This window comes from Argiope bruennichi, chromosome X1 (genome assembly GCF_947563725.1).
Source record: "Argiope bruennichi chromosome X1, qqArgBrue1.1, whole genome shotgun sequence".
Taxonomy (NCBI): Eukaryota; Metazoa; Arthropoda; class Arachnida; order Araneae; family Araneidae; genus Argiope; species Argiope bruennichi.
In genome coordinates, this window is record NC_079162.1 from 101,390,077 (window position 1) to 101,416,131 (window position 26,055).

Below are 26,055 nucleotides of genomic sequence, written 5' to 3' on the forward strand. Positions count from 1 at the left end.
GATCGATTCTGGCCAGTTCCATTCTCCTTTTTACCGAAAAACTGAATTAAGAAAAAGTAGTAGTACTTCAATATCTATGAATATGTATATCGGTCAAACATTTATTACTTTCCATCGCCTCATGTCAAGGTTTTTCATCTATTGGATAAACTGGATTGGCTTGGGAAATAGAAAAAAAATCATTCATTTATGACAGACAGCTATTTAATATAATATAGCATTCAAAATAGTTTTGTTATCAAAAGAAATAGTTTTTATTTTTTTATTAAGCCAGCCTGGAACTTTTCTGCAAATAAAGGCTTATTAATGCAATTAATATAACAGTTCGAGAATTTTATAGGCTGGCAAATTCAGTAATATTGAGCATTTTCATCAAACAGAATTGTTGTTGGACATTGCTATAACTGCTAAAAAATTGAGCCTAATGATAATCGGCTAGCTCAATATGAAGCATCAATTATTTCTTTTATTTTCTGAGATGAGTTTTGAAAAAAAAAATGGATGCTACCTATATTTCTTGTAATGATATTTCTAAAGCAGAACGAAGCCTAAAACAGTCTGAGACTCTTCCTTTTTTCTGATTTTGCATACTGAATCTTATGCAAGATTAAACAGTGTGAAACCTTGCAATGAGATATTTCGATATTCTAAAAAAGAAAGTTGGAAAGTATCGTGACAATGGCATCGCAACTATAATAAGGATCTTTTACATAATAAGGATCTTTACATTGACTCATCTTTATAACATCATAACAATGATGCATTGTTTTCAGAAATTAATTTCATATGAAATCGAAATGCCATCAAAATAAGAAAGAAAAGTGTCGAATCATTCCTGTTATGACATGGCAAACGCGACAATTTTCTTCATTAAAAGAAAAAGGATTGGCTTTGCATAAACTTACAATTATTTCCTCATGACAATTTAAAAACTAAACAAATACATTTAAAGAAAGTCAAGTCACTCAGAATTTTAATTTGATCCTTTTTCACTACAGATGAAACTTTAGTATCGCCGAAGACTATCCTGGTAGCGACATGATATTTAGAAACAGGCCTTATAACCATGGCAAAAAGGCTTAACTGTGGTGCATCAAATAAAGATCACCATCATACAATTTTCTTTAAAATGAAATAGTAGTAGATTTAGAACTTCAGACATCAGCTGAAGAAAATATATGTGAAATATTGCTGCTTATTTTATATGATTGGAGACAACAATGCACTTTTTTCTCCAGGTTTCCGAGGTCAAGCATGCGAAGAAGAAGTCAATCTTTGCGATCGCAAACCCTGTCTGAATAATGGCACTTGCCGCGGCAATCAAACTACTTACTGGTGCGAATGTCCTCCAGGTTACAGTGGGCGTCATTGTGATGCCAATGTTAATGAATGCCTCTCCAGTCCCTGTGTTCATGGAGTATGTGAAGATGGCCTCAGCGGTTACAAATGTTATTGTCTACCAGGTAAGAAAAGGATGAATCACACCAACAAATAATCGACAAATATTATTCTTTGATTCGAGAACAAACTCGATTTGATACATTCCAGGATATGGCGGAGACCACTGTGAGTTTGAATATGATGAGTGTGATTCCAGTCCCTGCATTAATGGTGGAGCATGCGAAGATTTAGTTGCTGGGTACCGATGCCATTGCGGACCAGGATATCAGGGCCGACGTTGTCAAGTCAAAGTTGATCTTTGCCAACCTAATCCGTGCCCTCCACCTGCTCATTGCGTCGACAGAGGAAATAATTACAGCTGCATTTGCCACCCGGGATATAATGGTTCGTTATTGTCCTTTCCTCAAATCTTCCCAAATTTTTAACTTTCAGCTTATTTTTTCCATATTTTTAATAATTTATATAAATCCAAACATCATTCTCAAATCCATCGTCCTATCTTTCTTCTAGCATAATAGAAAATTTTGCCTTCATCCATTAAATTTAAAAAAGAAAATCAAACTTTCTACGTATTTAATTTAAACTAATTAAGATAAAAAGTGCTAAAAATAGTTAATCTTGCCACCCGGGATATATTGGTTCGTTCTTGTCCTTTTCTCAAATCTTCTCAATTTCTTAACTTTCTACTTATTTTTTCCATATTTTTAAGAATTTATATAAATCCAAATATCCCCAGAACTCCTTTCTTTTAGCATACTGAGAAACTTTGGCTTCATTGATACTAAATTTTAATAAAGAAAAATCCAGTTTTCTAGAGGTTTAATTTAAACTAATTAAGATACAGAATTGTTATAGTTAATCTTAAATTATAAAAAATTTAGCATTCTCCGCATTTAAACGATACATGTACAGAACGTTTGCATATTACTCGAAATTTTGTGAATCTGTTATTAAACAATTAGATAAATGAGATAAGAAAATAAAGACATTCTTTATAAGTTATGCTAATGTAAAAAGAATTATTTCATTATTAAAAGAATATCTTTAATTATGAAAATAATTTTTTCAAAATGGATGTTTAATGAAAAAATACCCAGAATTTTTAGTTTTAAAGCTTTTAGTTAGAACAATTCTAATCTTTGTAAATACTTAGCTATCTACAAATTTACTACTAGCATCTACTTGCGAAATAAATCATGGGTGGAAAATGCAGTTGAATTTGAGGTGTTTTTAATTAATATTGAATATTTATTTGAAAGAAATTACATCTCCAATTCAACACTTCCAATTTCAATTTACGAACTATCTCTTATTTTTATTCATTTCAAGAATGGAATGAAACTAATGCATAAATATTATGACCAAAGATTATATGAATCAGGTGTACTAATTTAAGTAAATGATTTGTCTTGAATTAACCATGAATATACAAGCATCACATAGAGATGCTCTTACGTCTATCACATTTTCAATAATATTCGAACAACTTTCACGATATAGACATTAAAATCCATATATCTTCTACAAAAACTAATACTGGATTATGAAATTCAAGTCGAATGGGACAGAAATGAACATGTTTTCCACATTCACCTATGAAATAGAGGCCAAGGCTCCGACCTTTGAATATGAATAGATTATAACTCAATCAAGAAATAAACATTAAAGCGATTAGCCTATACGCAAGCTGTTCCAATATAATTATCAATGGAATTAGTATTTCCGAGCTGCTTTATCTGGAGACTTTTCAACGATGTAGATGTGGAGTTCAATTCTTTAGCCAACAATACAGCGAGAGAGAAATTTGAAGAATTCTTAAAGTTTTGTCCTTCAGATTTATTTCACGAGTAAATTACAACAATTATACACTATGCTATCAATTTCAGTATTTTTCTTCTTCTCCTGGCGCACCAACCTACCCAGAAGAATTTCTGCGCAAGAAATTTTCGTGTTTCGAAGAAGAATACAATTTTTCTTCAGAATTAGAACTCTCGAGAAATTTGCGCAAGAAATGTTCGTGTTTCGAAGAAGAATACAGTTCTTCTTCAGAATTGGAATTCTCAAGAAAGGATGCGACTGTGTGTCAAAAAATATACTCCACCAAGTACTGGTCGGCCCTTCCATTGCCATTTAGTAAGCACAGTCTTCTTAAATTCTTCTGTGAATGTCGGCACTTGGAGCAGGACAGGAAATAGAGATATTGACAGCGATAGCAAACATTTGTTATAACCTATATTTCTGTCCCTTCTCGATACATCGGTACTAATCGGTACATTAATAATTTACGAAGACTGGAAATACCAGATCTCAATAAAGGATGCGTCTGTGTCCCAAAACTTGTATGACAGTGTGGTACTATTCTGTCCTTTATGTGCCAATTAGTAAGCACAATCCTCCGAAATTCTATATAGATTGATACTTTGAGAAGTATAGAAAACAGTGATACTGAACAATTGAAAATAATTATCAAAATTTACATTATTCGTATAAAGTATTCTACTAGGAAAGTTGGTTCAAGACCTGTTCACTTACTTATGTTAATTAGTAACGTTTTAACGAAAATCAAGTTAAAAATGTTGAATGTAACAATTTATTCAAGTCGAATTCCAAAATAATCAATGTTTTGGCTAGAAGTGACAGACAGAAGAGATGGTCTGATAGCTAATTGCATAACTAAAAGAAAACTTCTTAAATCCTTAAAAACCATGACCCCCTTCCCGATGAAAAATATTTCTACGAAGGCCTCCTTCTAGAAAAGAATTTTTTGAACTCCTATTTATTGGTCAACACATTAGTGACACGTTAATTAAGGATAACAAATGACACTTAATTAAAGAAAAATACATGAGGGGAAATTTTCGTGAAGTTCTGTTTACATAGTTATCTAAAAGATTCTTTTACTTTTTTTAACAATTAAAAATAAGAAAGAAGCGGAAAATGCTCTGTATCTTTTTGTATACCTCAAAAGTTCATAAATCCCTTCCCATTCTAGATCAAAATTCAGTCATTAAGTAAACACGGGTTAAATTTATAAATTTGATTAACACTTGTATTTTTTCATGAGCTTTAATGTCGGCCAAGGGCAGTTCAAAAAATATAATAGTTTGTTCCTGTTTCATAATAGTGGCGCAAGGCATTTTGCTCTACCGAAAATAAACCCATTAATCTGATCGAATTTTCATGAAAGTATTAAAATGTGGAGAAAATACTTACAAGCAATTTTATTATTTTATTATTATGAATTAACTATCCAAAAGAGATCTCTGAGTTTGTACCCGAACATATAAAAGAATAAGGAAGGTAAAGGGGGGGAGCATCGATTTTTCGCGTTTAAATAAAAAGTTATAAATCTGAGAAGAAAATTTAAACATAAAAGCTGAAATATTAAAAAGACATATAAAAATGTAATGTTAGTTTAATTAAATCCGGAACAAATTTTTAAAAAGTGCAAAATTCAATTTTTTTTTTTTTTTTTTTTTTCAATTTTGAGAGAAAATTTTGGAATTCTATTTAAGTATGAGCCACTTATTAAGGAATAACTGGTAAAACTTCTGATAAATATATAAATTATGTTCTGAGAAATTTCTTTTAAAAAAAATCATCGGCAAAATTATCAAAAATCGAATTTGAAATTAACATCTTGTTTTGATTGTTTGCATGATTTTAACGGATGAATGTTGCTTTCGTGAACACTATTATTTAATGTTTTTTAAGAGCCAGTTGCTACAAGGTAAGATTTTTTTTTTCTTTTTCAAATTTAATTTTCTTGAAAGTCGACCATTATGAGGCCACTTGAAATCAAAGAACAAAACTTCCAAAAAAGGATCATTTTAGATTAACGAATTCTCAGTGATTGGAAAGTTTTTAATGGCTCTTTTTTGGTAAACCTGTTTTTTCAACAAAGTTTTAAATTTCAAAGATTTAAAAAAATAATGCAGATATCGTTCTAAAATTTTTACCCCTTAATTGTCTCTACATAAGATGTACTATAGTAATGTTCCAAAAATTTCAATCAAATTTTAAAAAATGAGTATTTTTTTCAATTTTTTAAATTTGTTCCTAACTTTATTTAGCTTTTGCAACATTCAATAGTATATTTTGTGGGCCTTTGTAATAAATAAAACTTAGCTTAGTCTGGGTAAAGGTTTGATGCCTCAGGTATCTGACTCTGTTCAAATGATGCTCAAAAATACTAAAAAATATTCTGTTTTATTTAAATGTCAATGGAATATTCTGCCTGAACTATCGAAGGTTGAATTTACTTATAAACACAGTTTTTAAAATAATTGCACAGAAAAAAGTCAGGAGCCGTCAGATCACGTAAAATTGCTGTTGCGTGAAATGTGTCTTCTGGCCAAAATACATTTAGAAATAATTCTTGCTTTGCTTATAAATAGTCTTTGAAATAGAATTTGTTTATAAATAAACTAGTTTCCTATACGATGAATATGACTAGTTGTCTTCAAAAGTAAAAGTGGGGTGAATAGTTGGACGGTCATTTATACTCTTCTGTTTTCAAATACTCCCACGGTTCGTAGTCTTCAATATCGTAGCAAGTTATCCAAAATCCACAGTTTGCAAACCCGAATGCTTGTCTACACAATGGAATGATGCATATAACAGCATTCTGTAAAAACAACGGGCAATTGATTTTTGTGGTAAATTTTAACACTTTCACTTGAATGGATTTTTTCTTCACAAACTTTATATTAAATAATACTATTATCTGATTCAAACCAACAGAAAATGGAATTTTATATCTGTCTAAATATACCGCGAACCAAATGATAAGAAAAATTATGAAGTGACCAAGGAACAAGGCAAAAGGCTGTGTTTTCTCTTAATTAATATTAGTCAAAAACTGATAGAAAGATACTGAATTTTCTGTCAAAATTCACTGTAGTCTAGCTTTCTGTCTCAGGTTTTCGTGGTTTCTTTCCTTTTGACAGTCCTCAAGGAAGGCATGAGGGCAGCGGTGGCCAGAAGGTAAAGTCTCAGCTTCGGAACCGGAGCATTTCAGGTTCGAGACACGATTTCACCGAAGAACCGTCCTATAAGCGGGTCTGGTGCAGTTAAATCCGTTGGGACCAAACGTTCTCCGCTCATGTGGTGTGGAGATTTGAAAAGGGGCTACCAGCTCATGTCTCCTCCTCGTCATCTGACCGCAGTTCAAACTTACCAGATCAGTCCCAAAATAGCCCTAGAATTACTTTAAAACGGGACATTAATATAACTAAACTCAAAGAAGGCCACCTGCATCCGTATGATACCCCAGATAGCTTTGACTAACAGAAGCATTAAAATTCACCCTCTGTCATAAATCCATGACGCATCGACAGGACTAAATGCATACTAGACAATGCGAGATTAGAATAGGATTCAAACCGATATTAATTAAGAATATTCTTTGTTTTTTCTCATTCAGAACTGTGCGTTATGACCAGCGATCCTTTTTAAACATGACAGCCATAAGCAATAACTGAAATTTAAAGAATAATTTAATTATCCAGGGATCTGAATACGGTTTCTTAAAAATAAGCATGTATTAAATTCTAATAAACCCAAAAAAGTAATTTTTGAGTTTTAAAGAAAGAAAAATAGTGCAATCGAAGTTTTTCTATAAATTATTCTGGTTTGAATTTTAGGTAAAAAAGTGCTTCAGACGAAAAGTTTTGTAAAAGTATTCTTAATTATGTTTCTTTTTTCAATAAAGATTTAACTGCAATATTTTTATCGAATGCTCTTAAAAACTACAAAAGAATGGAATTCATTCACCAGAATATTCGCAAAATATTTTCTATAAAGCAGTCTATTTATTATTTTCTTCAACATATTTATGCTTCTCAGCAAGAAACAAATAATGTTCTCCTTTGTTAGCAACAACACATTAAATATAAACTACAAATGCTATTCTTTGAATTCAATCCTGTGAACTCCACTCGATTTTTTTTTAATAATAATTCTTTCATTTTCCGGAAATTGGTTTTGGACATGATTATTATACTCCAGATTAAAAGAACTTGCATTCTTTGAATTCTGATGGGTTTCTTTACCTTTCCAGGAACGAATTTCTAAAATAACGATATTTATCTTTTTCGGTTTTTCTGATAAAAAACATTTAAATTTAACTGAACACAAAAGTTTCTGAATTTAGTTAGAATTCAACGCAGATTTGGGGCAAATAATTCCACTCGATTTTTATTCTGTTTGAGCTTAGATGGCATAAAGAATTCAATTTGAGAATTTTTTTTTAAATATATATTGCAAATTTGATTCCTTGTTTTTATCCACAATTCCTGACAGAAGAAGGAGCTCTAGAAGCATGCATTTATCTAGATAATTAACTCCTAATATTTTCTTTAATATTTCTATTTATTTTTGTTAATTAATTTCTCGGCTTAATCAGAGTACGGGGTTGGGGTTACGGATACGAGGTTGAAACCTGAGATCGGGATGAGATTTAGTGTAATGATAGTATACATTTAGAATGTTCATTCATGAAAGTATTAAAACGCAATGGCCAATCAATTTCGAGAAAATGGGCCTCAAACTTTTGGTAAAGCTTATATACCGATAACTTGACTCCCGTTCCAATGATCCCGATGGCATGGTTGTCTAGGTAACAGTCTCGTATAAGGAAGGTCAGGGTTCAAACCTGGCTAGAATTTTTTTAATAACTTTTATTCAATTCAAAATTTACAAATACTCTTACTTAATATGTTTTTAATTTTTTTCATCCAAAATAAATACTTACTATCAAAATTTGTAATAATAAAATTAAAATTTTAAAAGAAAGAAATTATAAATACAGATGCCTTTTTTAAACAAAATAAAATTATTTAAATTCAATTAACTATTTACAGATAGTTTTAATTAATACGTTCCTTATTTTTATGCAAATATAAATGTTTATTATTTTAATACTTAAATTGTAATTTAATATTTAAAAAATAGTAATAAATATAACATAAATGGTGATAATTATTAATTATAAATACTCACATAGTAAAAAAATTATTTAATATTTCTAAAAAATTATCCTATATACATTTACTTTCGATTATATACAAGAACCAGAATGGTAACTATAGTAAAAATATTGGAAACAAAATATATTTCGACATCTTGCACAACTTATAAATGATGATTGTCCACAAGGTTTCTTGAAGAGATCTATGGGAAAACAACTTCCTTTGCATTTAAAAATATATCTGTTTCATCAGAAAGTTGGACAGCGTACCATGCATACCTTATCATCTTATTAAAAATTGGTGATAACAATTGATGGTGTACATTTGATTGAATTTTTACACTATCTTCGCAAGAATTTATTTCTTGATCATGTTCGATTAAATAAGAATTTTGTATTCGTTTAATACGTTTTGAACCATCTGCTTACGTGTTCAATAAATTAACACCTGCTCTCTACTATTTCTTTTGATTACTGTAGTTGGGGAACTTTGCTTACATATTTAAATATCAGCTGCTCCCTTCAATTTTTGATATAAATACAGCTTCGTTGAGTTAGAATTGATAACTTATTATTATTAATTGTTTGAAAATAATATAAGCAAATTAAATTATCTGTAGCCATTAATGTTACGTTTTTAATTATTTTTCCTTTAAACATTAAATTATAATTTAAGTATTTAAAGAATAAACATTTATCCTTGCATAAAAATAAGTAGCATATTAATTAAAACTATCTATAAATAGTTAATTAAATTTAAATAATTTTATTTTGTTTAAAAAAATGCATCTTCATTTTTAATTTTGTTTTAATTTTAATTTTATTATTATGTATTTCGATAATAAATATTTATTTTGGATGAAAAAAATTAAAAACATATTAATTAGGAGTATTTGCAAATTTTGAATTGAATAAAAATTATTTTAAAAAAATCCAAACCCTGATCTTCCGTATACGATATGGCTATTGCGTTTTAATATTTTCATGAATGAACATTCTAAATGTATACTATCATTATACTAAATCTCATATCGATCTCAGATTTCAACCCTGTAAACCTCCCCTTGTTAGAATTAATTGAGAATTAATGATAACGTTTCTTCGTAGATATTAACTAAAATTTTGAGAGTTACTGAAAAAGGTTGTGAATTATTAAATGTAATTTTTTTTTAATTCTTATAGAAATCTTCCGATTACATTCTGATATAGTTCTACCTTCTTTATCTGTGTATTTCTAACACAAAACCGAATTTCTTCAAAGAGCCGCCATCTCTACGCACGTATTATAATGATTATTTATTTATGGAGAATATGGATTATTTATTTATTTATTTATGGATTATTTATTTATAACTAAACATTAACTATTTCTCTTGCACTACGAATGTACAGCAGAAGACTAAGGAACAAATGCCAAATTGGTGTGGTATAATATTTGGGGAATGTGGCATCGGTTGAGATCTGCTTTAACCCGTTCTGGGGCGACAGGAAATATGCTTCCCACCAAATTCATCAATTTTTCTATGAAGTTATGTAGAATGTCATAAGTTCAGATAAATTTGTCAATAAGATAGAAACTTAGAGGCTTCAGTTCCATATCTCACAAAAAATGGTATGTCTTGACTTGTTACTTAATTATTAATTAATCAAATTAAATTTATCTAATAAGCTAAATGAATCTTTTTTTTAAATCAATCTCAATCCTAAAAAATAGTTTAATATACCTTGACTAGAAAAAATGGCCTTTCAGAGGGTTAATTATCTGATCACAATAGATCAATATTAAAAGTTTCATTCTTAAAAGTTCCGATCCGGTTTTAAAATGGAAATTTAATTCAACAAATCAAATTAAATCAAAATCGAGATCATTGCATGTATATTATATTATATTATATTATATATATATATATATACAGAGAAAGTAAGAGGTTAACATATTCACTATATAAATTTAAGAATTAGTTATATCTATAAAGGGAAATTAATGAATTAAAATAAATGAAAAGGTTAAAACGAAGTTTTAAAATGTGTTAAGAATGATTTTAAAAAGAATAGATGATAAAAGGTGGATTTTTTTTGTGTGTTTTTAGCATATAAAAACAAAAATATTTATAGCATAGCCTGATGGAAAGCAAACTGTGGTTTCAGTGATTTTATTACAACGACGAGCGACTTTATTCGACGAGCTTTGAGATTAAACTACAGAATTTTAACTCTAAATAAAATAATAAATAGTGATTTAAATATAAAATAAATAAAGTTTTCTTCGTCTTTTTTATAAACACATTGCCGAACTATTAGTTCGTTGTAGAATTCTTCCTACAAAATCTTTATCTGCTGAAAAATGGGCAAATATTGAAACATTAAATATAAAATCGGAGATGAAAATTTGAATACTTGGTTCAAAGAATCTAAGGAAACTTTTGTAAATATTTTATAGCTGTTACTAAGTTCACATATAATGGTAAGTTAAAAATAACAAAATTAATTCCCTCTACAGTCAAAATAGCATATTATTTCCAGCATTTGAAAATAAATGCCATCTCCCTGCCTATACGCACATCAGTCAGTTATCATCGCTCTGCTTTACCATATGGATGGTCCAGTATGATTGAAAATATCCCTAGATCAAAAATATCCAAATCGATTGACCGACCTCACATCAGTCAGTACAAGGACTGTCCAAACTTTTAAATTAGAGCATAAATGTATCAACCTACAAACCTCGTTGCATTGACATTAAGCAGCATTAATAATTGTATTTTTTTGAGGAGGCAGCATTATTTTTCCTATAGTTTCATGAGTGGTAAACTGAGCGGATACCCCTATATTCTGAAAATAACATATTATTTCCAACAATTTAAAAACAAATACCATCTCGTTGCCTACACATACACATCAGTCAGTCAATACGAGGTCTGTTCGAAAACCAAACTTTTGAATCAGAACATTAATGAACCAACCTACAAATCACTTTCAACTGGCACTGGACAGCATTAACACTTATACTTTTAGAGGAGGCCATTTAATTTTCTCCCAGTATCATGAGTGGTAAAGAGAAAAGATATTTTGTACACTTTGCCATTATTTTCATATTGAAAGTGGGATATCAATGAATTGGTGTTCATTTTTGCTTAAAATTGCTGAATATTTTACTGAAGTATTTTAGATAATGCAAGAATGTTTCAAAGAATTGTTGCACCTGGTCTTACTGTTAAGCATGGTGAAAATATTTCAATTTGGGAAGAATATCTACAAAAAAAATGATCTGAAACTGCGTATCCTTCCATATCAACGGAAGATCTTTCATCTCGAAGAAGAAAATTTTTTTGATTCATAGAAATTTGCTGAAACTCATTCTACGTAAGCTCGTCTGAAAAGTCATCACATTTCGGGCCTTTTCTCTTGACTGATGAGAGAAACATGAAATATGTTACATCTAACCAGGAATTGCTGAATCGTTGAAATGCCGATCAAAACTTTGTAAAAAATGTTGTAACACATTATAATCCTCCAGATTTGACCTTATGAACCTTCCTTTGTTCCAATTTTGAGAGCTGATTTGAAAAAGGGACGATTTGAATCAATAGAAAAAAAATCAAAGAAGATTCGTTGCAAGACTTATATGCATTTTGGTTAAAAGCTCCACAAGTTTCAACAATGGAAAAAAATTGGTGGGTTGTATATAATTAAAGCAGAAGTGTATAATGTATTTGTACGGAGACAACTCTCGATAAAATGCCCTTATAGCAGTTGATTTATTTACAAGTTCCGTTTAGTTCTGAACAGATTATATAGAACTCCACCAAGACAAAGCAAGTAACCATACATCAAAATCGACTAGCAAATTCTTGAAAAAATGAAGCAAGAAACCGATATCATACCTTAATTCATATCCTGCTTAATCATTATATTTAACATACATAGATGTTTGCAAATTTGCACTATTGAAAAGAGGAATATACAATCTTAGATTTGAAGCTGTTGATAGACCACGGAAAGCTATGGGAAAAGAATGGGGAAACAGAATTTATATTAATTTAACAAAAACCTTTGTTTTTGAAGCAATTCAGATGTAGAATTCTTGCTAAGAACAAGCGATTTAAATTGCAAAATTTAAATCAAAACCCTGAATTCCATTAAATCAAAATCCTTAAAAAATGTGAGAACAGTCACTGTACAATAAACTTCCTCCTAAGTTTTCATTTAGTTTAGTACACATGAATAAACGAACTTAATAGATAAATTTGCTTTACGGATAAAAAAAAATTATCTTTGCAAGAAAATATAATCCTTCACCAAACTGTTATTTATACTCATCGATGAAAGAAAAGTATAAGAATGACAGGCCTGATAAAATTTAGCCCCTTTAAACTTAGATTCTCGATCTTTTGTTCTTAATGAATCCTTGAAAAGAAGCATAAAAGAAATTGACGTAACTTTTCTGAAGGCTGAAACCGAGTCATTGTTGAAGAACAAGGAAGGCAAAAAAAAAAATGAGAACCCTTAAGGTATGTAGATATCACGCCTTTGTGAATTTCGTTCGTTCAAGCTTAACAAATTCTTAGATAATCGTTACAATTGTTTACTTAAATGTTCTTTGTCTTCGCTAACTTTCTGAATTAAAGCATGAAGCTAAATTTAATCAGCAGTGTAAAAATAGGAAAATATTTTACTAATTCAGTAATTTTCACTTCAAGCTGCTTAAAAAAATGTAATATTTTTGTTTAATGAAGCCATTAGGACATATAATTTATATTTCAAATCTACTCCTGAGTTTACAATTTTCGGCCCAATTATACCATTGGTCATCAACGGAGCAACCTGCTTTTAATAATTCACAGATGCTATCACTTGCATTTAATACAGTTTCATGTTAATAAATGGCAACCAGATCTAGTGAATAATGATTGAATAATTTATATTATATAACCAATGTGAAATTAATAGTTTTAAGTACAATTTATTTCTAAATTTTTTCAATGTTTATTTTTTTAAGAACAAATAATTACTTGGGTTAAAAAGAAAATATTTTCCATTTTTGAAAGATTTCTGTAACAAGACCAAACTTTTGCTAGCGAATAATAATATATTCAATAAAATCTAAAAAACGGGCAGTCAAGTCTAATGGTTTCTCGGCTTTTGGCCGTAAGGTTTTATGTTTGAAACCCGATCCCGCGATATGAGCTTGTTGTACGCCAAATCCGACGGTGTGGATTAAACATCCTATATTCACGTTGGGATGATGCAAAAGTTTGGAAAGTAGGTGCCAATTCAAATTTGCGGGCTTGAAAATTGTTCTATCCTTCATTTAATCAATTATTTGGAAGCAAAATAGGCCTCGTTTTCAAAGGAGGTGTTAATACAACTGAACAAATCTAAACCATATAATCCTCCAAACTAATATGTGTTCAATTTTTGAACTTCAGATACTTAATTTTATATTTTTGAGTGCAAAAATCAGAAACAGAATAATAATTTACGATATCGACTATACAGAACATCCAATAATCTAGGTGACATACAAGAGCAAAATAAATTTTTGTATATTTTCAATTTAAATAATTACATAATTTAACAACCCTATCCGAGAAATAACAAAAAATCTTATCTTAAAACAACCCTCCAGGAAGATGTAAAATAAATTTTTATAAAATGCTAACAAAATAATTTTAATTATTATCTCTCCTTGTAGATAAATGAAAAAAAAAATCTTTCTGAAACATAAAAATATTTAACTTATATTAACGCAATCAAATCACAATGGATTCCATTTCGTGTAGAAACATATTTTCCCAATTAAGAAATTTTTCATCACAGCAAAGTAAAGCTGAAACATCCAAGGCAAAATGCGAAATAAAATGTAAATATTTAATGCTATCATTTCAAGGAGATAAGGCTAAGTCCGTCGTCGTTCATCATCTTTTCTCGGAGGATTTGCTTATCTTTCATTCCAGGGCTTCCTTGCAAGAATACTGTATTCCAATGAATTGTTCTGCCGTTTTTAGTTTAGCCTTATTCTGAGAAAAATAGTAACTTCCTACTTAGAGAATTTCAAATATTTGAAAACAGGAAACAACTTTCTTATTAAACAAAGATAAATTGAATAATAAGCACCAACAAAGCATATGTTGGGCTTTTGTAGTTCAACATACCAGAAAATTATAAACAAGATTTCAAGAGAACTTTTATTCAATTTATATAATGTTTTAAAGCAGTTATTTCTTTTATTGATGCGATGCAACAATTGAATCATTTGGAAATGTTATTTTTCTCATAAATAATGATTCAATCTTGTATTTACTAATAATGTCGGATTCTTAAGGCTTTATTGGATTTAATTTATAATCAATTGCAATAACTAAAATTGTTGAAACTATGAAGAGCCTCTGCATTAAGAAATCATATCTTTGAGTATATATTAATTTTTAAGTTTCTTAATTACTAGAAGGTTACTCAAAGAATTACGCTGTGATTCTTTTGGGATCACTACGTGATCCCAGTTCGCTTCACTCGCTCACCATTTAGTTAAGCATTTTTCCGGTAAAAAAATATGTTCCTTACTCAAAATAGTTTAAAATTATTTCAAATTACAAAAACTGCTAACATTAATTAATTACTAAAAACTAAATCAACAATTTCTAAAATTAAAAATTTGTGGTACCTTAGAGATATATATGTAAAATTTAGGTAATTAAAATACATAATTCTAAAATGTTTGAAAATCAGAATTATTTAGATTAATATAAAATCGATCTTTTAAAACTTAAAGAAGCGTGATGGATTTGCAAGAGGTTTACCTTTGCCCATTGGAAGGTTAGCAAATCCTCCAATATTTCCTGCAAATTCAACAAATTTTCCAAAATGATTATTTTTCCCATGGCAGTATTTCGTGTAACATTTCATAGTTCTGTCATAGCACCACAACTATGCTCCTGTAATTCGGAATCTCCGCTCACACTGATTAATTTCTTTCATTCTGATTAGATCTTAAGACTGGTTCTGCAACACTTTCATTTGTCCTAACTTTCCGTTTTTGATTATTTCAATTTATAATCAAAACTACTCGACTAAAGCCCATTTTTTCATATTATCCAACTTTAAATTTGGCATTGCCTCAGATTTTCCGCCGAAACAAGCTTGTAAACAATCCGAACTTGCGAGCTGTCGTCAAATGACGATTAATAAATTCAGCCTGATTTTACTTCCACAAAAGAGTTTATTGTATTTATATGTAAAGATATTTTAAAATCTAATTTTAACAATTAATTTCCTAACTTTCAATTTAACTTAGGCCAAATTAACTTCATTCTAAAATATTCTCTTATTTCCTGGTCCCCTTCCACTTTTTCTATTTAATTAATTCAACACGAGTTCTAAAATTGCTGAATCGGCTGAAGTTCCCGCACTCTTAGTGAAGGAATAAAATATTGCTGGCTTAAACAAATTCTTCTAAAAGATCCCTATGATTCCTTTGTCTGTGGTCGACATTTGTAAGAAAATCCTATCCGAATCTCATGATATATAAGACCAGGGATAATTAATTTCTCCCTCTTACGTTTCTTCTGCTTTTGTGCCGAGCTGTGAAAGGACGTGCCTTGTCCGTGCTGCTTGTGCCTCCCGGGATGGAAATAAAACGAAGTTAAAAATTCAAAGTGTCTTCCCTCTGACTTCGACCACGACTCCGCTTATGCTTCAAAAATCATTATGTTTACTCATAGTATATATATTAGGTAACTAAAGGGTTGTTATTATGGTAACTGTGTCTGCCATCTTTAGATTCAAGGAATCTTGGATTCAAAGACCGCCATGTAGATTCCAAAGATGATTATATTCCAATGCAAAATATTATTATTATATATATTTGTAAATGCGTAGATGAATTTGTTATGTTCAAAATTCAAATCCTTTCACCAAACAAGAAATCAGTCAAAATTTTCTGAAATTTATTTTACTATGCGACATTTTTTTCATGAATAACAGTTGGCTACTCGTGAAAACAAATGGAACTTTTCAAACAATTTAAGCGATACATAATTCAATTAAGCTTGCATTGATGCAAGGCTCGTAATTGTTAGCCATAAATAATCCACCAAATTATTTTGAAATACTTCATACCATCAAATAAATTCCTTTATTTATATTCTTAAACACTTCGAACGATTGATTGTTTATTTTATTAAAGGCATATTCAAAAAATAGCATTGTTATTTTTCGAAATTAAACTTAAATTTTATAAATTATAAATGAAAAAGTTTTGTAAAATTTGCAATAAATATGGAAGGAGAATGTATCCATATAACAATAAATTGAATGTTAAATCCTTTGTTTAATGGAATAAGTTGAATTTCATGTTTAGACTTAAATTTGCTGAATAAATTTTCAAGCATTTCTAAAACTTCAAATGTTTACAAAAATAAGTCTGACTTTTCAACGATGAAAATTCCATTAAAGGCTTTTATAGTTTTCTAGCTAAAGTTCTACTTCATTCAAAAGAATAAGAATAAACTTTTTTAAATTATGAAGATTAGGGGCATATTTTTAAAATTATATTCAGATCTCTTATCCATTTTCTATTCAAGCTATTCAGACAACTTCAGCATAAATGTACTCATTTACATTTCAAATAATCCTTAAAGTCTGTTTACGAAAACAAGCTTGATTCTAAACAGCAAAAAACTATTAAAAGTCTACTGTATGCTTTTTGCTCCTAAAGAAATCTTTTTAAAGAATTTTCCACGCGTCAACACTTTAAGGAGAAATTTTGTCTATAAAGAATATTTGATTATTTTGAGTCTACATAAAAAAAATGCTGAGCATGTTTGTAATGTAATATTATATAATATTTAATCAAATTTGAAAAAATAAAGAAGGCTTGACTAAACCTTTGGCACTATAAAGCAAGCAACTTTTCACATCACATTTGGCATAGTCCATTGCTGGTTAGAATCTTAATTCAAAAAAGTACTTAGTACTTAGGTATGAGTGCATATTTTTCTTTACTTTTATACGCTTTTATTTAACCTGGCTTGTTTCACTTTGTAAACATGTAATTTAATTGTTGATTTTTCCGCCTAGGCAAGCCTGAAAACGATCCGAAACTAAATGAATTTCTTGCATTTTCGAAATACAATACATTTTAAAAACATTTTCAGAGTTTAGTTATCAGTTAATTAATAGCGTTAATTAAATTAATTAGCATTAATTAATAGAGTTATTTAGCGCATACCAGTTACGCCATCTGGTAATGAATTTGAGAAAAAAATTAGAATAAAATACTATATTTTTTTTTTATGTTGAAATATAAATTAAAGATAAAAATGAAAAAAAAAATAATTAAAATTTAAAAATTTATCTTTTCGTACGCTTTTAAAAATGAGTTTCAAAAAAATTGTTTATTCTCGTTCTGAATATAATAGATTCTGTTGAAAATAATTTTAATTTTTCTTGAGTGAATTGGGTTTTAATCGAAAAGAAATCATCATAATTTAAAATATCGTTCTAATGTTTGATGTGCACCTCATTTAAAATTAAGAAAGCCATAATCTTAAGACGCTTGCAAACTTTCTCGTTTCCAAAAAAATTTTTTTCTAAGTTTCAGAAACTGGCATGGTTTCGAAATTTCGAGACATTGACAGAGAATACATTCGTCTTGTATTGCCTTCTTACGAAGAGTTTTATCCTCTACGTGAGTTTGAATGTCGCCAATGAATTTCAAACATGTTAGATGGTTACCTGAGAACGAATTGCCAAAGAAAAAGTGTCCATTCAAAAACAAAGGACGTCCGAGTAGGAAAAGAAATGGAACTGAAATTTATTATTATTTGGGAAAAAGATTCTAGGCAAAACATTATTTTATTCTTATCTTATGTCTTAAAATTTCATACCTTTATTTTTAATATTTATTAAAATGAAAATTTTTCTAATTAATTATTTCTAAACTTGTTTAATATAGAGTCAGAAGTGCAGGTTAAAACTATCGCAGCATCAATGTGTTTTGCATCTTTCTTTTCGAAATATAATATGAAAAAATGAAACGAGTAAATTACTTAGTAACTTTCTTTTATTTTACAAACGCATAAGCATGCGAGAAATTTGAATATCTAACTTATTTCTGCTTTTCTACCAGAGGTAATTATTTTTGGAGCCTTTTATAGATTTTTGGTAAATAGTTTTAGGGTTTTGCACAATAACATTCATTTTAGGTTTACAGTTTTGATATTGACATACGATACAATCTAAAATTTCAGGACATTTCTTTTTCTGGAATTTCATTTTGTTTCTGCTGAGTAAAAATGGGTTATTCAAAGTATTAAAAAAAAAAAAAAGAAAGAAAATACTATAAACAGACGCTAAGTTACGAACATAAGTAACTCTACTAATGAATAATGTAAAATTTATAGGTCAATAGATGACATTTTATATACTTATTTTTGTTAAATTTATAAGGACGGAAATAACTTATTTTATATTAGAACAGCCAAACCTCGTATACATTCTTGAAAGGTCTAAAAATATAACCTTGTATAGGGTCTCTCTCTTACGGTCTAAAAATAAAAGTTACAATTTATCACTAAGCTTCAAAAATTTTTTTTTATCCTACACCTTTTTAATGACAATATTATTCTGAAACTTTTGAATTCCTTTCCGATAGTAAGCAAGGTTGATTAAGGAGCGATATGCGGGTATGAAGGATTGCTTTGTAAACTTTATATTTTCATTTATAACAAAAATTGTTATTTTTATTTGAAGTACTGAACTATTTCAGCAATGAAATATCAAATAAAATCAGAACAAAAATAGTTTTATTTATTTTTTACTTATGAACACGAATTTTTTTTTTTTTTTTTTTGGTGAAGGATTAACTCTCAAAATACTTAAATTCTTTTCAGTCTAATCCAAAACAATATTTTTATTTCAACGCCTTTGTGCTTCAAGTAGTAAAATATGATAGTTGAATATTATTTGTAAATCAAAATCCTTTTTCTTTCTTTCAATAATTTAATTGCTAGTTTACTGACTTTTATTAAATTAATAAATCAGACATCTTAATTATATGCCTGAAGTAAAAATACGTCTAATAGTATTATCAATCTAATGAATAAACACATCGATCTGATTAATAAATTTCTTCTTTTTATTACATTTTGTAGCTCTGTTTCTCATAAAATTGGGCAATCTCATAAAATTGGAACTCAATATTAATTTAGTTCTCTTTCTTTTTCTGGAAGTCGCGTTTTCTATCTATAGTGCTTTTCAAAATTTTACTGCAAATCAAAAAATCAAATTTCCTAATCAAGAAAATGTAATAGAGGAATAAATTCAAACATTTAATAGGACCATAAAGAACTCCTCTAGATCTAGTGAGGCATCCGGGATAATTTAAATAATAGTAATCACGATATCAACATGAGAACTGAGGGTGGAACATAAGCTACTGGATCACAAATTAAAGTAATTTTATTTACAGATATCAATACTGTAAATAATACAGGAATCAAAGAGATCATATAAATGAAATAATGTAATAAATGATCAAAAAAATACCAAAGTAGTTTCCGTTGATAATGTATACTGATAATTGTGCTAAAAATGTGCTCCAAGAAGTGAACCAAGTATTCATTTACATTGACGTAATAGTACATCATAGATCTACAGTTTAATATTGTCATTAGGATACCAAAGCAAAACAAAATAAAATGCAAAATTTATATAAAACAGAAAATTACTGACAACCTTTAATTACTTTAGAAGTTTCAACGAGGTAGAATTATGTTTCGAATCATCGCATATTTAAATTTACAAACAAATGCTAAGTAATTCATTGAACTTATTAGTCGATACAAGAATTTTTTTGGAATCCATAAATATCACGTATATACTATGAACTTTTAGTTAAATCAACAATTTCGCGGCATCTATTTACATATTAGACAAAATTAAACTTTTAAGGCTTTAAACAAATGCAAAATTTTCACATTTCATACATAGTTTGAAATAATTTTATATCTGACTTTAGAATAAGGTAATTTCGTATAGTAATATCTAAATTTTCTATTACTATATAGTGACCAAAAAGGCTCCGAGTTCCATATTCCCATGTGATCTTGAATCGTTTTATAGCCTGCATTTAAGACATTTGTGAAATCTGTTTTGTTGTTTATATTTCCCTTGAAAATTTATAGAGTCTAGACTTCTGAAACCGTTCTAGACTTAAATTTGAAAATTCAACTTTACATCAGTCGCATCTTATTCGGTGAGAATCTGACCATTTCGTTCTTCACTTTCGTTTCTGTTAGTAAAAAATATGAAAAAATTCAAAACTTCTTGTTACATTCTATACTAGGAAAGAATATTTTATATTTTTATTTTGTGAATTCTAAAAATATAAAATTTTATAAAATGGTTCGATTTACAGTAGCTTTGCCTTTACTTTGGGACGAAATACTAAATTGCTCGCGTCGTTCGACATAAGACACAGAATATAAGAATTGAAGTTAAAACCAATTTCTTGCAAGTCTACACTCTCAAAAATCAAATTTACTTTTTGACAGCTAGAAACAAATTTTAAAAAACTGTTTTCAAAGCTTCTTTGAATTTTTCCATTTACCTGACCAGATTATTGTGTTTATCTTTTAGCTAAAAAAATAACTTTTCATATCAAAACTGGATTTAAACTATTGTTTCAAACAATTTCTTTTTGTAAACGGTATTGTTTTATTCTTATAAAAAAAATATGAAAATGTGACGAAAAATGGAGTATCCTAAGAAATTCTACACTGCAGCGAAAAAAATCGCTGAAACAGTTTAACCAGTGAAACATAATCATTGCAAAAATTTTCAGTTTCCTCATAATAAAATTGAAAATATGAAAATATTGGATCTCCTGAGAAATTCTAAGCTGCGAAAAAAAAGAAAGTCGGAGCTTTTTAACCAGTGAAACTCGTGTGCTTGCTTTTTTTCGCCCAAAGCAAAATTTTATTGACCAACCTCCTATCTTCTTAAGAAAGTTTACGATGTTTAAGTTGCGTCGAAAATTTCAGTTTAGTTTCTTTAAAAATTTTCAGTTTAGTTTTAAACCTTTATAGGAACAAAGATGGTTTTCTTTCTGCCTGAATTTCTGGATGCCCCATGTTCTTATGTTTCGCTATAAAAAAAACTTCATTCAATAACACTTTTTTATTGTTATTTTCTCGTATATGAAGTATAGAGAAAGTATTACAATCGCCAAAAAATTTAAAATCGAAATTTTGACGAATCTTCACGTTTCCAACCTCTCTGATTTCGGAAAACATATTTTTTGGTATTATGTCCGTCCGTTCGTCTGTCTATCTGGAAACACGATAGCTCAGGAAAGGTTTTAGATAGATGAGGGAAACTTGATATATGGACTTTAGAACAAATCGATACATTTTTATCAAATTTTGAACGAAATTTTATTATTATTATTATTTTCTCGTATACAAAGTATTGCTATCGCCAAAAAAATTTTGAATCAAATTTTGAACGAAATCTATTCAAGAAAAGTCTGTCTGCCTGGCTGTTGTAAGGCAAGTGAACTCGATAACTGCAAAATATAAAAAGTTAGGTAGACAAAATTTGTTACAAATGTTTAGCCTCTAATATATATCTTATCGAATTTTGAAGCAAATCTGTGAAAGAGTTGACCGTCTGCCGATCTGTACTTTCTCACCCATGTAAACGCAATGCTTTAAATCACTGAAGTTCAGTTCGTGATCTTGTAACAGCTTTTAAAGCTTACGGTAAAATTTTGGTTACAATCGGTCAGAAAATAAAACATCCAAAATGCATATTCGCACAATAGATTCACAAAAAAAAATCAGATTCACGCCAAATTTCTATATAAAAATAAAACGCCCAAAATTAATATTCACACAATAGATTCCCTAAAAAAATCAGATTCACACCAAATTTCTATATAAAAATAAAACGTCCAAAATGAATATTCGCAAATAGATTCACTAAAAAAAATCAGATTTAAGCCAAATTTGTATATTCTGTGACTAATTTTCTCCAATGCCATGCAAAATATTTGTGGTCTTACCCAAGGTCGACAATTTTATGCGGGGGGAGAGAAATAAAACCTTTATTGGAAGGTTTGAGAGAAAATTTCCTGGAGACCATTCCCGCTGGTTTTTAAATGAATTAGAACAATAAAATTCACTAGAATGGTAAAAAAAATATTATATGGTCGAAAACATATTAATTAACATTAAAAGGAAAAAAATATTTTTTTTAAACTTTTCCGAAACAATCTAAAAAATGCCGTTACAAAAGATGCTTCTATAAGTGTATTGATAAAAATGGGTATTAACTTTTGATTCGGTAAAGTTTTCAGCTCTAACAATTTTTTTAAATGTTATCTACTAAATTTTTCCGAGGACAAATTAAATGCATGTTAATGGTGGTGACATCTTTTGGTATGATATTATGACCAATAAAAGCCTTATTTTAATGTTTTTTAATTATTTACACCACATCAGATGGGAAAATATTATTTTTCTTTTAAAATCAATCTAATTTCTCAAGATTACAGTTACAGGATTTCACTAATGTTGATAAAAATAAGATTTATGGTTAAGAGTAAACATAGCTTTATGTATTTTAAACCTCATGATTTTAATTTATGTATCAAAAATTAAAACGCGTTTTTACTCATAGTATTTAGCTTTTCTAGAAAACTCTTGAAAATAAATTGTTCGAAAGACAAATACTGTCATCTTCTATGAAAAATCAGTCCTATTTTATTGCTTTACAGAAAATAGAAGTTTTCCCATTGATCTGACTTTTAAAAATATTAATATTTACACTCTGAATCATTTCACAAAACCTGTTCAAATCAATACAAAAATAAACTTTTAACAATAAAGCATCCTCTTCATTCCATCAAATCCGACAATTCAAACATTTCGGGAAACGTTCTGTTTGTTCTATGGAACTGCTGTTGGTGTTCAATTATCAGTTACTCTTTTTTTTTTCTTCTTTTTTTTTTTTGAAGATCAAAAGCTCCCAATCATATTAAACTTTTGAACATTTTATTATTGTGTTGAACAGTTTATTATTTTATTATTTAACACGGTCGCATGCATCGTTTCTAAAACTCGATGGTAATCATAGAGCAATGGATTTATTTCAGAAATTTAAATCCTCCTTTTTCATCAGTTTGTTAATACTTTCATAGCAAATCTTCTCAAATTTTTCGAAACATTGTTAAGGCGGCAATCAGTTCGACGGCTTATTTTACTGTAAGAGTCATGCTAGTTTTGGGTGATGAAAGACTTTTGTATCCAGCAATGAGCCACACAAAGTAAAATCAAGATTGTACAGTTCACTAAAAAAACAATGAGGTCGAAAACAGCTGAATGTAGCACCCTTATTTTTGTCCTTTTTCTTTTAAAATTCGTTTACTTTCACAAGGCTCATATTTATAAAATTATTATGCAATCAATTTTTCGCTCACTTCCTCATGTATTAGAATTCTGAGAATTGGTACATTTATTTGATTTCGATGAAAAGTGAATAATGTAATCCTTTTAGAGTTTTTAATTATTAATTTATTATCAATTTAGAATTCTTAATTATTAATTTAGAGTTAATTATTAATTCAGCGCCAGTTATACATTTAAATATTTTAATTATCAATATTAGCGGCCAACTATTATTTAGTCGGCAAAAGTCGATTTTACAGAGGTGGCGCCATCTAGGAACAGATTTGAGAAATATCAATTTTTTGATTGTGTAGTATTTACAATCATGAATTATAGAAATATATTAAAGATTAAAAAATAAAACAAAATTAAACATTCTTTTATTAGTGTCTTAAAAATTATGGCACAAAAATTTTTTTACTGAAATCTAGCAATATTAGAAAAAGCGAAGACGATAAAAACATAAGAAAGAAATACCAAACATTTATTTAAATTAAAATACATTTTAAATGTAATAAACACTTGACTGTTTAACTGTTTGTTAATATGTTAGAGTATCTCTATAAAAATTTCGGGAATATGTTATTATTTTTTACATCCATGATTTTGATTAAAGAAATAGTCAAATGGAAGGAATTTAGAACATTATAAGAAGATAAAAAATATTTAACCTTAGAATATGAAGGAAACTATCTTGCAAATTAGAATATTTAATATTATAGCAGATTATTAGATGTATAAAAAGTAAAATATTTATTCTTAGAAATCTATAATATTAATAGAAAGTAATTTTTCTCAATTTAAAATTTTAAGTCATTGTTCAAAATATGGATGTAAGCAAACACGATGTCGGCCATTTGAGAAGTGTATATTTCGCTACAGATTATATTCTAAGGGGATCAAATTCTAATCCTGAATAATAGATATTTAAAATCAAGAAACGCTTTCATCAGAAAAAAAGAAAAACAAATTTTTTATCAACAATTTGGCAGTGAAATCAAAAATGATGAAAGCTTGAGGAGCAATTAGAAAAGCCTTAAGCAAATTTAAATCGCAATATCATTCATAATCGAATTATATTTATGATTCTTGTTTTTACCTTCATATTTATGATTTTTAAAAATTATTTTCCTTTTTTATGCACTAATAAAAACATTTTTTAATTATTTTTTGCAGGCATTATTCATTTTAAACAATCATGCAGCACAGCGCAATTTGACTAAATAAATCTGAAGATATAAAAGGAAATAAAAATAGCTTCCGAATATTAAATCAGTCTCTTACATAAATAACTGAATGTTCTGGCACAGTAAAAGCGATTTATGGAAGCGTATTTGGTCTAAATGAGCTGCAGCAAGGTCACGGGTCACTGCAATTCGCATTTCGTTACGTTAATCGTTACTAATTACACATTCATTCTGATAAACACTGCTTTGGAAAATGATAATGAACTTTGAAATGTTTGTTTTTCTGAATATTTAAACACTCAGTCATTCTTTTAACTGAGCTTAAGGCAATACAAATGCAAAAATATCTCTTGTTTTGACTGGAGTTAATTGCCTCAGGATAAAAACACTAATGTTCGCATTACATCATTGTTATATTTTTTCGAATTAATAATTTATGCTTTTATTAAAATAAGAATTATTCTAAAACATATTTAACGCATAAAAGTCGATTTAAAATCTTTTTATGCCATACAAATTCAGTCTCGCTGATAAGAAACAAAATGAAAGAAGTGCATTTAAATTATTTAATGCTTTGTTTCACATCAAATTTATTCATCTCGATTTTATAAATTCCTTTGAGTAGGATTGTAAATAGTTTTCCGTCATTTTCCAACTCAAGAAATTTAGTAAATTATGTGTGCAAAAGAGCACAATTAATAAATGAGTTTAATTGCAAAGAAATCTAATAATATTTATTTAGACAGCGTCAATCCATTGGCAGATTTAAGAATTTGCGGCATATTATGAAGTGTCTCTTTTAATAAATCACTTAATTTAGTTCCACATTTCAAAGCATTCTTTACTTAACAACATGTTAATGCTTATTTTAAGTGATAATTTTTATTTTAGTAAATTGATAAAAATGGATATTTTTATCTATTTTTATTGCGATTTATGATTGCGAGATATTTACATTTGTGAGCAATATTCATTAAAATATCTGTGTATATAAAAATAACTGCAATAATTAAATTAATGCAATGAAACAGATAGGAATTTGGTGAAT

At 28.6% G+C, this 26,055-nt stretch overlaps 1 protein-coding gene across 5 annotated transcripts in view; it reads left to right on the forward strand.

Moving 5' to 3' along the window:
- LOC129959101 (delta and Notch-like epidermal growth factor-related receptor) overlaps positions 1-26,055 on the forward strand; it is a 435,345-nt gene that overhangs the window by 397,490 nt on the left and 11,800 nt on the right. For all 5 annotated transcript variants that reach the window (XM_056071913.1, XM_056071912.1, XM_056071911.1 and 2 more), the window contains exons 7-8: positions 1,239-1,463; positions 1,549-1,785. In XM_056071913.1, coding sequence (XP_055927888.1) covers positions 1,239-1,463; positions 1,549-1,785 — 462 coding nt within the window. The remainder of the gene's footprint in view (positions 1-1,238; positions 1,464-1,548; positions 1,786-26,055) is intronic.